The sequence below is a fragment of the Pelobates fuscus genome, chromosome 10, assembly GCF_036172605.1.
Source record: "Pelobates fuscus isolate aPelFus1 chromosome 10, aPelFus1.pri, whole genome shotgun sequence".
Taxonomy (NCBI): domain Eukaryota; kingdom Metazoa; phylum Chordata; class Amphibia; order Anura; family Pelobatidae; genus Pelobates; species Pelobates fuscus.
In genome coordinates this window covers 128,283,135-128,296,417 of record NC_086326.1, presented here as the reverse complement: position 1 = coordinate 128,296,417, position 13,283 = coordinate 128,283,135, and the positions used below count along the sequence as shown (strand labels likewise).

The 13,283-nt window shown below is 42.2% G+C and overlaps 1 protein-coding gene across 1 annotated transcript in view; it reads right to left on the bottom strand.

The window, feature by feature from the left end:
- Window positions 1-13,283, bottom strand: part of CHAT (choline O-acetyltransferase) — a 93,255-nt gene that overhangs the window by 11,988 nt on the left and 67,984 nt on the right. The window contains exons 10-13 of the mRNA XM_063434645.1: window positions 12,036-12,164; window positions 2,225-2,347; window positions 799-940; window positions 212-274 (exon numbers count right to left, since the gene is read on the bottom strand). Of these exons, the coding sequence (XP_063290715.1) occupies window positions 212-274; window positions 799-940; window positions 2,225-2,347; window positions 12,036-12,164 (457 nt within the window). The remainder of the gene's footprint in view (window positions 1-211; window positions 275-798; window positions 941-2,224; window positions 2,348-12,035; window positions 12,165-13,283) is intronic.

The window sequence follows — 13,283 nt, the reverse complement described above, 5'->3', positions numbered from 1 at the left end:
TAAAGAAAAGAGAGACAGAGGGATTTGACCCAAACATAGGGACCGTCTCTCTTAAATAGGGACACTTGGAAGATATACAGGAGCTAGTATCTCTGTTCCAGGAAAATAACTTTTTTTTGCAAACTCTGAACCACTAATTCTGTTTCTTCCTAACCATTTAAAAATTGACCTGTGCCTCTTAGAATAATGTGAAATAAGTAGAACTACTCACCAGAATAGTGTAATTAGTCTGAGCCATTATTGCCTCCCTGAGGTATTGCATCTTCTCAGTATCCTGCAAAATCAAATACTCTGTACAGTCAGAAAGTAAACTATGGCGCTAAACAGAAAATAGTGACATGCATAAACCGGTCAAATTGTAAATACATTTTAATTGGTCATTTGTTGTCAAAATTATTAAGATAGTAAATAAAATAAACATTTTAACTCAAAAAAAATTACCAAAATATTATTTATGATGAACAATTTTACCAAGTCTGTTATTTATATGTGTGTGTATTATTTTTTTTAAAGCTTCACACAATTATTGTTTTAGATCAAAATAATGCAAATTGTACTTTTTTTAGACGACAGACAAGTGTAATTCATCAAAAAACTAAATCTGATTGTTTAATTATTTCTCATTAACAAAACACCCTAACTCATTAACATTAACAAAAACTACAGTGTGCTTGTTCCATATTTGCCGTAATGTACGATTGAACCCTCCCCCTCCCCCCCCACCCCAATATTTAATGCTTTCGGTGGATATTAGTTAATATCATAATGTTACAGAGTATAAGTGATAGGTATAATTACCGGTATGGTACTTTTTCCATCCACCATTGCTTTCACAAATGTTAGTGCTTCAGCCGTTGAAGATCTTATGTTGTCAACTCTTCCCATCTGAAATCTTCGTATGGAAGCACTCTCATACGTAGGCACAAGTTTTCTGTGGCATCTGTTAACCCATCACAACATATACCACAACAACTTAATAAATAAGAATAAAAACAAGGATGCAATCAAGAAAGGAAACAGTCAAGAAACATATAAAAGTCGAAATGTTTCAAAAATGTCTTAAAGCAGACATCTCAGTTTCACCTTCTGTTTATAATAACTTTGCGATTCGTTCTCATTTCAGAGTCATTCATATGGAGAAGTAGGGTCTACCTGTTTTTTTTTTTTTTTTTATAGATGAGTAATAATCCAAATATTGTCAGGTAAGATAGTAAAAAAGCTGCCCCATTTGGCAGCCAGGAGGATGAACAATAATCTAATGCAAATTCCATTTGTATGAGTAAGAAGTAAAAAGTTTACTGATGTCAACTATATAGTACTGTTTTGTGTTCGTGTGCATATGCTGAAATATGGTGGTTATGGGGCATTGACTTAGCTCCTTCAGTAAAGCTGAAATCATTGTGATGGGAGCAGTAGCTGTTTAAAATGGAGAGTGGTTGTTTTATACATTGATGTTGTCTACACTCTACTTGTCTACTAGCTCAGATTACTTCAGGGACTTTAGAGAATACAGTTGCAACTGGCAATCCAGTCCCAAAGATCCTTGTTCTGGACCTGCTTCTTTACGGATGATCGAGTGCAGGGGTGGAAGTGACACAGACCACAATCAAATTCCCTTTCCTGTGTACTGTATTACAAATGGAGTGCTCAGGGATGCAGCATCCACGACAGATCTTCTGGGTCCCTCTAAACCAATGGAACTGTGCCCCTTGACCACCCATTGAAAGGAAGGTAGTCAACAGAAGTAGGGTATGGAGAACAATAGTATTCATGATTAGGTTCCTCTCTATGTACTTAAACTCCTGGCTCAAACCTACTAAAATAAAAAAGTTGTAAATGAGAACTACAAGCACCAAAAAAACGTTAGGTTAGTGGAGGGGTTTTGGTGTATAAATCATGCCCCTGCAGTCTCACTGCTCAGTTTTCTGGCATTTAGGAGTTACAGTTACATGTTTATGCAGCCCTAGGCATACCTCTCCTGTATGTGACTTTCACAGCCTTCCTGTAAAGAGAGATCTAATGTTTAAACTTCCTGCACATGATCTATACACTAAAACTGCTTCATCAAGCTAAAGTTGTTTTGATGCTTAGAGTATTTATTTAATTGCAAATCACTCTGTCACACTGTTAATACTCTAAAAATGGAACAGATGTCAATAAATTGCATAACTTTGGTCTTGTAAAAATAATCTTTAGTGTGATATAGGAAATACATTTTTCTTACTTGTAAAATGCAAGCTGGAGAGACACTTGAATATATGCATCTGGGCTCATTCTTTGTTTCTTGATAAACTCTTTTCCATAGTTCTTAAACTTGTAAACAGTGAAATCAAGATTATTTACTATCCTGAAAAAAACAAATTAAGAGTGATTTAGTAAAAATGACATTATTTACTCAAGAAGAACTAATATTTTAACACGTTATTAGATCAAAGATTATATTCGGATAGTATTGAGGCGTAGGTCAGTAGACATGCACAGGGTGAAAAAATTAGTTTCTGCTGAATAATTTTTTGTGAAGACAGAAATTTTTTTGAAACACTTGAATTTGGCTGGATGTCAGTTTTGCTCGGCTGAAAGTAGGTTTCTGTAACCAAATCAGGAGAACAAACCAAAAAGGCATGAAAATGTTATATACAGTGGGACCTCGGTTTACAAACGCCTCGGTTAACTTAATTTTCAGTTTACAAATGAAAATCCATTGAAAATAATGCCTCGGTTTACACATTTTTTCGCAATACAAAGCAAGTTTCCCCAGGATGCATTGCACCGGGGAGGTTTAAAGCACCGCCCCCTGCATGCTGGAGCCTGTGGGTAGAACATGGCGTTGGGTGTGGAGGTGTTGGAGTGGATTTTGCATTGAGTTTTGGAGCCATTCTGGAAATTGTTTGCAGTTGTTTTGGGACTTTTTGGTGCATTTCTCAAGCTGTGGAAAGGTAGGGAGCTGAGTTTCGTTGTTTGCATGCCTTTTATTGTGTGTTCTGCATTGTGGGTTGGTTTCCATGCCAGCTCATTTTGACTTTTTTCTGACCTCTGGAACGGATTAATTGGTTTTCAATGCATTTCTATGGGAAACTGCGTTTCAGTATACAAATGTAAACTGTTAAATGTAAATAAGAAACGTCCCGGAGAACGCATTAAATTCGTCAACCGATGTCCCACTGTGTATATATATATATATATATACACAAAAATAATAAGATTCCTTGCACTCATGCTGAATACTCATAGTAGAATGTTACATTTACTTGTCGGGTGCCAGTCCTATGGGGATGTTGATATTCACATAACTGAAAGAAGCATGGGCTTCACTCACGGTCTTCTGATACAAAAATTCTTTATTTCATCTAATGAAAAATCGATGTTTCGGACCACACAGGGACCTTCCTGAGGAAGGTCCCTGTGTGGACCGAAATGTTGATTTCGGTCCACACTGTCCGACCCAAGATGCATGTATATATGCCTTCAGGATCCTGTCATTTACAAAAGGCTTGGATGAGTTTTTTTTTGTTTTTATTTTACAAACACTTCATAAAAAAACAAAAAAAAATAACTATTTCAGTTTCAAAATTGATGAAATGATTATTGTATTAAAAACAGATTTGAGGTGACAGTTTTCCTTTAATAATACATATGTCTATAATCTTAGCATTCTCTGCCAGATGGTTCCACCTTCATCGTGACATGCATTATAGTTGTAGAATTATTCTCGTTTTGAGATCTTGACCCACCTCCCCATGTGGAAATTTCTAGTAAATATGGAGTGAGATTTCTATAAATTAGGAAAAAGTTAATTCATAAAGTGGAGCAATGACAATGGGATTTTCTCAACAATTATATTAGTTTCTAGGCAATTGCTCCACTTTACATACAGTGATACTTTTATACATCGCCTTCATTTTATTTTTGTTGATTCATGAATGTCTTTCATTGTTGGTATGTTTGGTGCATATATACTTAGAAAATATCTATCTTCTGTTAATTCTCATACATTGATGTCATGACAAAGTGCTGATTCAACAGAAATTGTTGCCTCAAAGCATGACGTGGCATTTCATTTAATTAACAATAATTATGTATCCGTGAATCTTACATATTGCAACTGCTATTGAAAATAATATGGAAAACGTTTTTCTTATACCATGTGAAAAACATGAATTTAAAGTGTGTAGCCTGTCATGTGACATATAACCAAATGTATGCTCCAATTTTTCTTCCAAGATTAGATAATTATTGTATACGAGCAAAACGGGTACAATGCTTGGGAGATTATGAAATGGGAAAGGGAGCTGAGCACAGAATTTGTATCCAATGAATGGGTTACTGCTTTAAATCTGACAAATAAAAACTATTCATTTTACACAGATGGTATCTGACACCAGACAGGTTAAGTTAGTTTCAACCCAACGTTAGTGATCTTTGTTGGAGATGCGAGAGGGACACTGGAACTATACTTCATATATGGTGGGAATGTACCTGCCTATTACCTTTGTAGGTCAAGTTAGAAAAGGAACTTACAAGTTTAACACTGTCCCATATTGAACTGACCCCCCCAACTCTTTTTGTTCCATTTGGATTTCCCCAAATTGAAAGAAGAAATAAAAATGCTAATTGTGCATATATTAATGGCCACCAAAGTCTGTTTGACGAGAAAATGGAGATCTGAGGCGATCCCCAAGTGGACTGAAATTGCCTCACAGATTAACTATCAGAGATTCATGGAGAAGGCTGTATATGTTAGTCTTGAGAACTTGGGATTATATAATGACATATGGAGACTCTGGCCTCTGGCTACAGACTTGCCTCAGACTCCTTCCAACTAACGCCTCCACTCTCACACCAGGACAGGTATGAATGGTTGTGTGAATGTAGTTTGATTTTCTACGTCAGCATATTTGTAAAAGATACTTTTAATAGATATTTTTATAAAGAAAAAAAAAAGAAAGAAATATAGCCAAATGTAGATTTTTTTTCCCACTATTAATATCTGGGTTTGAGTGCAAATGTATTCATCTATGCTAATTGAGTGTTTAGCGTTACTAACAACTGCTGTTTAATGGGATTACCAGTTCATCTTCAGCTGCACATCACATTTATCAACACATAACAATTTTATGTTTTACTATTCATTGTACAGTAATTAGGAGTGAAGTTAGGATGAGCTCCACAACATTGGTAATATAGCCTCAGAAGTGATGTCACGAACATAAAATTTTCGGTTCGCGAACGGCGAACGCGAACTTCCGCAAATGTTTGCGAACCGGGCGAACCGCCATAGACTTCAATGGGCGGGCGAATTTTAGAACCCACAGGGACTCTTTCTGGCCACAATAGTGATGGAAAAGTTGTTTCAAGGGGACTAACACCTGGACTGTGGCATGCCGGAGGGGGATCCATGGCAAAACTCCCATGGAAAATTACATAGTTGATGCAGAGTCTGGTTTTAATCCATAAAGGGCATAAATCACCTAATATTCCTAAATTGTTTGGAATAACATGCTTTAAACATCAGGTATGATGTTGTATCGATCAGGTAGTGTAAGGGTTACGCCCGCTTCACAGTGACAGACCAAACTCCCCGTTTAACGCACCGCAAACAACCGCAAACAGTCCATTTGCACAACCGCAAACTCCCCATTTGCACAAGGTTGGATACCAAGCTAGCCATGTCCCGTTCCTTGTCCTTACTGATGTCATTGAAGGTCTCTCTTCCTCCACCCAGGAAGCGGGAGATGGAAAAAGATGCTTGGTCGGTCCTCCTACTTCAAATTTGGGGCACTGCGCGTGCAATCTAATGTGCCACCAGATAGGAGTGGTGTGTTAAGTAGTACTATTCCTATCAGTTTAATCCCTGTTACGTCCCCTATCAGGGGACGTGTATATAAGGCATCGATTTTAGGAACCGGGAGATGGATATAGATGCTTGGTCGGTTCTCCTACTTCAAATTTGGGGCACTGCGCGTGCAATCTAATGTGCCACCAGATAGGAGTAGTGTGTTAAGTAGTACTATTCTTATCAGTTTAATCCCTGTTACGTTCCCTATCAGGGGACGTGTATATAAGGCATCGATTTTAGGAAGCGGGAGATGGAAAAAGATGCTTGGTCGGTCCTCCTACTTCAAATTTGGGGCACTGCGCGTGCAATCTAATGTGCCACCAGATAGGAGTGGTGTGTTAAGTAGTACTATTCTTATCAGTTTAATCCCTGTTACGTTCTCTATCAGGGGACGTGTATATAAGGCATCGATTTTAGGAAGCGGGAGATGGAAAAAGATGCTTGGTCGGTCCTCCTACTTCAAATTTGGGGCACTGCGCATACAATCTAATGTGCCACCAGATAGGAGTGGTGTGTTAAGTAGTACTATTCTTATCAGTTTAATCCCTGTTACGTCCCCTATCAGGGGATGTGTATATAAGGCGTCGATTTTAGGAAGCGGGAGATGGAAAAAGATGCTTGGTCGGTCCTCCTACTTCAAATTTGGGGCACTGCGCGTGCAATCTAATGTGCCACCAGATAGGAGTGGTGTGTTAAGTAGTACTATTCCTATCAGTTTAATCCCTGTTACGTCCCCTATCAGGGGACGTGTATATAAGGCATCGATTTTAGGAAGCGGGAGATGGAAAAAGATGCTTGGTCGGTCCTCCTACTTCAAATTTGGGGCACTGCGCGTGCAATCTAATGTGCCACCAGATAAGAATAGTACTACTTAACACACTACTCCTATCTGGTGGCACATTAGATTGCACGTGCAGTGCCCCAAATTTGAAGTAGGAGGACCGACCAAGCATCTTTTTCCATCTCCCGCTTCCTAAAATCGATGCCTTATATACACGTCCCCTGATAGGGGACGTAACAGGGATTAAACTGATAAGAATAGTACTACTTAACACACTACTCCTATCAGTTTAATCCCTGTTACGTCCCCTATCAGGGGACGTGTATATAAGGCATCGATTTTAGGAAGCGGGTGATGGAAAAAGATGCTTGGTCGGTCCTCCTACTTCAAATTTGGGGCACTGCGCGTGCAATCTAATGTGCCACCAGATAGGAGTGGTGTGTTAAGTAGTACTATTCCTATCAGTTTAATCCCTGTTACGTCCCCTATCAGGGGACGTGTATATAAGGCATCGATTTTAGGAAGCGGGAGATGGAAAAAGATGCTTGGTCGGTCCTCCTACTTCAAATTTGGGGCACTGTGCGTGCAATCTAATGTGCCACCAGATAGGAGTGGTGTGTTAAGTAATCCCCCTCATCAGGCCTTATTTAGTCAAATGTATCGCCCACTGTCAGTCCCTTCGGGATCCATCCCTCATTCATCTTAATAAAGGTGAGGTAATCTAGACTTTTTTGACCTAGGCGACTTCTCTTCTCAGTGACAATACCTCCTGCTGCACTGAAGGTCCTTTCTGACCTTGAAGCGGGGCAGGCCAGAAGTTCTATCGCAAATTGGGATAGCTCAGACCACAGGTCAAGCCTGCACACCCAGTAGTCAAGAGGTTCATCGAGTGTCGATATCTGCAGTTAAGGCGAGGTAGTCTGCTACCTGTTGGTCAAGTCGTTCTCTGAGGGGGCTGTGGCGATGCGAAGGACTTAAAAAGCTCCGCATGTCCTCCATCAACAACACATCTGTAAAGCATCCTGTCCTTGCCGGCGTGGTCGTGGGAGGAGGAGGATTACTTTCACCTCTTCCCCTGTTAGATTCCCGTTGTGCTGTGACATCACCCTTATACGCTGTGTAAAGCATACTTTTTAATTGATTTTGGAACTGCTGCATCCTTTCCGACTTGCTGTAATTCGGTAACATTTCAGGCACTTTCTGCTTATACCGGGGGTCTAGTAGTGTGGACACCCTGTACAGGTCCTTCTCCTTCAGCCTTTTTATACGAGGGTCCCTCAACAGGCACGACAGCATGAAAGAGCCCATTTGCACAAGGTTGGATGCCGAGCTACTCATGTCCTGTTCCTCGTCCTCAGTGATCTCTCTGAACGTATGTTCTTCCCCCCAGCCACGTACAACACCACGGGTACCAGATAGGTGACAACGAGCACCCTGGGATACCTGTTGTGTTTGGTCTTCCTCCTCCTCCTCTAAGCCACATTCCTCCTCTGACTCCTCTTCCTCACAATCCTCTTCCAGCGTTGCCGCAGGTCCAGCAAGCGATGCTGATAAGGCTGTTTCTGGTGGTGATGGTGACCACAACTCTTCCTCTTCCTCTTCACACTCATCTACGGCCTGATCCAGCACTCTTCGCAGGGCACGCTCCAGGAAGCAAACAAATGGTATGATGTCGCTGATGGTGCCTTCGGTGCGACTGACTAGGTTTGTCACCTCCTCAAAAGGACGCATGAGCCTACAGGCATTGCGCATGAGCGTCCAGTAACGTGGCAAAAAAATTCCCAGCTCCGCAGAGGCTGTCCTAGCACCCTGGTCATACAAATACTCGTTAACGGCTTTTTCTTGTTGGAGCAGGCGGTCGAACATTAGGAGTGTTGAATTCCAACGTGTCGGGCTGTCGCAAATCAAGCACCTCACTGGCATGTTGTTTTTCCGCTGGATATCGGAAAAGTGCACCATGGCCGTGTAATGGCCACACACCTTCCTGGCCTGCATAAGGATGTCCTGTAAGCCAGGGTACTTATGCACAAAGCGTTGTACGATCAGATTACACACATGTGCCATGCACGGCACATGTGTCAACTTGCCCAAATGCAATGCCGCCAACAAATTTCTTCCGATGTCACAAACCACTTTGCCGATCTCCAGTTGGTGCGGAGTCAGCCACTGATCCACCTGTGCGTTCAGGGTGGACAGGAGTGCTGGTCCGGTGTGACTCTCTACTTTCAGGCAAGTCAACCCCAAGACGGCGTGACACTGCCGTATCCGGGATGTGGAACAGTACCTGGGGAGCTGGGGGGTGCCGTTGATGTGGAGCAAGACGCAGCAGCAGAAGAGGACTCAGCTGAGGAGGTTATGGAAGAGGATGGAGTAGGAGGTGTAGAGGAGGTGGCAGCAGGCCTGCCTGCAAGTCGTGGTGGTGTCACCAACTCCTCTGCAGAGCCATGCATTCCATGCTTGGCAGCCGTTAGCAGGTTTACCCAATGCGCAGTGTACGTGATGTACCTGCCCTGACCATGCTTTGCAGACCAGGTATCAGTGGTCAGATGGACCCTTGCCCCAACACTGTGTGCCAGACATGCCATTACTTCCTTTTGCACAATCGAGGTCTGGTTGGGGATTGCCTTTTGTGCAAAGAAATTTCGGCCGGGTACCTTCCACTGCGGTGTCCCAATAGCTACAAATTTTTTGAACGCCTCAGACTCCACCAGCTTGTATGGTAAAAGCTGGCGGGCTAAGAGTTCAGTCAAGCCAGCTGTCAGACGCCGGGCAAGGGGGTGACTTTGTGACTTCTTACGCTCAAACATGTCCTTGACAGACACCTGACTGTGGGCAGATGAGCAGGAACTGCTCAAGGCGAGAGACAGAGGGGCGGATGGTTGAGAGGGGGCAAGGAGGACAGCAGTGGTTAACGTGCCTGAAGATGCTGGACCAGGAGGAGAATGGTGGCTTTGAGTTTGTGTGCTGCTTGTACTCATGTGTTGATCCCATAGGCGTTTGTGATGTGCGATCATGTGCCTTCGCAAAGCAGTTGTATCTAGGTGGGTGTTGGACTTCCCACGACTCTTTCTTTTGGCACAGGTTGCAAATGGCATCGCTGTTGTCAGAGGCAGACACACAAAAAAAATGCCACACTGCTGAGCTCTGCAATGACGGCATTCTGGTGGTTGCAACAGAATGCGTTGATTGGCGTGCTGTCTGGCTGACCCCGGGTGCCGATGCATGCTGTCTGACTGTGCCACTAGCTCCTTGCGACGACCTCCCCCTTATTCCAACTTGTCTCCTCCTCCTCCTCTCTGTCTCCCCATCTGTACGTGTGTAATGCTGTCTGACTGAGACATATCCCTGTTATCTACATCCTCTGGCAATAATGGTTGCGCATCACTCATTTCTTCCAACTGATGTGTAAACAACTCCTCTGACATACCAAGTGAAGCGGCTGTGGTGCTAGTGTTGGTGGTGGCGGCAGGCGGGAGAGTGGTAACTTGAGAGGTGCCCGAAGCTAAGCTGGAGGAGGATGGTGCGTCGAGGTTCCGAGCGGAAGCTGTAGAAGATTGGGTGTCCTGTGTTAGCCAGTCAACTATGTCCTCAGAACTTTTTAAGTTCAGGGTACGTGGCCTCTGAACACTGGGCATTATTCTAGGGCCAAAGGGAATCACAGCACCACGACCACGACGGCCCCTGCGGGGTGGCTTGCCTCTGCCTGTCATTTTTTTTTCGATTAGTGGTACTATGCGTGCAAGCTACTGTGACAACAGATATGAGTGGCACTGGTGTGACACTGTGCCCTGGCAGGCCCTGAAACGCACACTCGTGAAGGAAACTGACTGCTATTATATTACAGTCCAAAAAGTTTAGTTTTTTTTTAAATGCAAGCTATTGGGACACCAGATATGAGTAAGTGGTGGCACTGGGCAGGCCCTGAAACGCACACACGTGAAGGAAACTGACTGCTATTATATTACAGTCCAAAAAGGTTTTTTTTGTTAAATGCAAGCTATTGTGACACCAGATATGAGTGGTGGCACTGGGCAAGTGGGCACAGTATACGCTATGAGCCTGCCACACACGCTGGCAGACAACTAACTGCTATTCAATCTATTACAGTCAAAATTTAATTTTTTTTTTAAAAATGTACACTACTGTTACACCAAATATGAGTTGCACTGGTGTGACACTGTGCCCTGGCAGGCCCTGAAACGCACACTCGTGAAGGAAACTGACTGCTATTATATTACAATCCAAAAAGTTTAGTTTTTTTTAAATGCAAGCTATTGGGACACCAGATATGAGTGAGTGGTGGCACTGGGCATGCCCTGAAACGCACACTCGTGAAGGAAACTGACTGCTATTATATTACAGTCCAAAAAGTTTCGTTTTTTTAAATGCAAGCTATTGGGGCAACAGATATGAGTGAGTGGTGGCATTGGGCAGGCCCTGAAACGCACACTCGTGAAGGAAACTGACTGCTATTATATTACAGTCCAAAAAGTATTTTTTTTGTTAAATGCAAGCTATTGTGACACCAGTGAGTGAGTGGTGGCACTGGGCAAGTGGGCACAGTATATGCTGTGAGCCTGACACACAGGCTGGCAGGCAGGCAACTGCAATTTCATTACACAGAAAAAAAAAAGCAGACTGATGTTCTAGCCCTAAAAAGGGCTTTTTGGGGTGCTGTCCTTACAGCAGAGATCAGATGAGTCCTTCAGGACTGTAGTGGACACTGAATACACTAGCCTAGCTATCAATTTCCCTATCAAATCAGCAGCAGCTACACTGTCCCTACTCTCACTAAGAATGCAGCTTTACAATGAATGTAAAATGGATGGGCTGGAATGTGTCTGCTGACTGTGAGGTACAGGGTCAAAGTTTACTCAATGATGACGAATAGGGGCGGACCGAACAGTGCATGTGTTCGCCATCCGTGGCGAACGCGAACAAGTGATGTTCGCCAGGAACTATTCGCCAGCGAACAGTTCGGGACATCACTAAGCCTCAGTGATTGATTAAGTCACAATCTGATAATGCCCTAACAGTTTAAGGTTTGCATGTGGCAAAAATAGAGTTACAAATTTCATGTCCAATGCTAATAGACAAGCCTAAAAGTAAAACACCACTACAAACCTATAGGGTCCAGGGCTCACTCACCATTAGCGAATATCTGTTCACTATTGGTGATATTTTACACACTAATGACTAATGGGTAAGTGGAACTCATGAGACTTGGTGAAAACATATTAGGGTATTCAAAAAAGTAGCCCAGCAGCTGTCACATACCATGACGTAATGGCAGCCATTTTGAGAACATGTAATGTCAGGAGGACTTCTTGTTGGTTAATCCAGACATGTATATAGTATATGTATAATACTTACAGGAGTATATATGAAGCTTTCATTTAATATTATGTGTTTCCATACCTTTGGAGTTTTTCTGCAGATGAAGCCAAGTGTCCTTGAATTTCTGGTGAACACTTCCACCGAAGTCTTCTCGGGGCTGGTAACTCGCTGACAGAATCTGCTCTCACTAATTTTTTGGGGCTGCTTTTCCTGCAAATCAGTAATAGGATTTTTATTTTTATGAAATTATTGACATTTGGGTGTTATTGAAGAAGGAACCAGTTATTAAAATGTATATTTATATACATACACAAATTAGTGCTTACACAAGGAATTTCTTTATCTTGAGGCATAATGGTGTCAATTTACTTAGAGGAACTATTGTGTGTTTGTTTTGGTGCTGCTGCCATCTTACTTCAATTCACAAACTTTAATTGTGTTAGTTGGCAATATCACAAGTAAATAGTCTCCTACTAAAACAAAAATATATACTACATGTTTTAGCTTCTTGATTACTCTCTCACAGCACCCCTACATATGGTTGATGCAAGATGTGACATATTAATCAGGATCACCCATACCACAACATTAACTGTGAGGCCCAATGAATGGTCACTCTGTCATATGTCAACCCGTGAACAATTATATAGAGCAAAGCAAATACCAGGTAGGGGCACAGTGATTGACCACAACCACTACTACCACCCCACTTGTGGAAAGGTGGTGTTATATATGCCAGATTGTACCCTGGCAAATGTCCTCTACCCTTCCCTCCATCCCTTGGTTAATGCGGTAATAATAACACTGGGGTAGGGTATCCAAAATCAGACTATCTCAGTGATAAGAGGACAAAATAATGTTGGTCTAAATGCCCATTGAGTTAGAAACCAGGAACTCAACACCAGAGAAAGCACAGTCCTGTGGTCTGAAGTGTTACCCCATTCCCAAGCTCCTAGTGAGCAGGTACAATTCATGTATAATTGTAGTTCAGAGGCAACTAAATACCCTTATTGACGACAAGAAAACAGCCATGACAAACGGCTTACATTTTGCTGTGAAATGTGGAAAGTTGTTACCTTTTACAGTACCTCCGCAGAGGTGCAGAGAGACAGCATGGAAACCTGGATGAGAAATATGTTTCTCTGCAAATTGACAACCTATACTACCGTACAAATATACATAATTGCTAAAACTAAAGTTGGCACATGTATGCATGTTTTTGAGAAGGAAAAGGTTAATATCTTCTAGCGGAATATGTCTTACAAATGGTATTTATTATTTGGATAAATCTCTTGATGGGAGCTTAGCCCTGTGATATTTAAGTCTGTG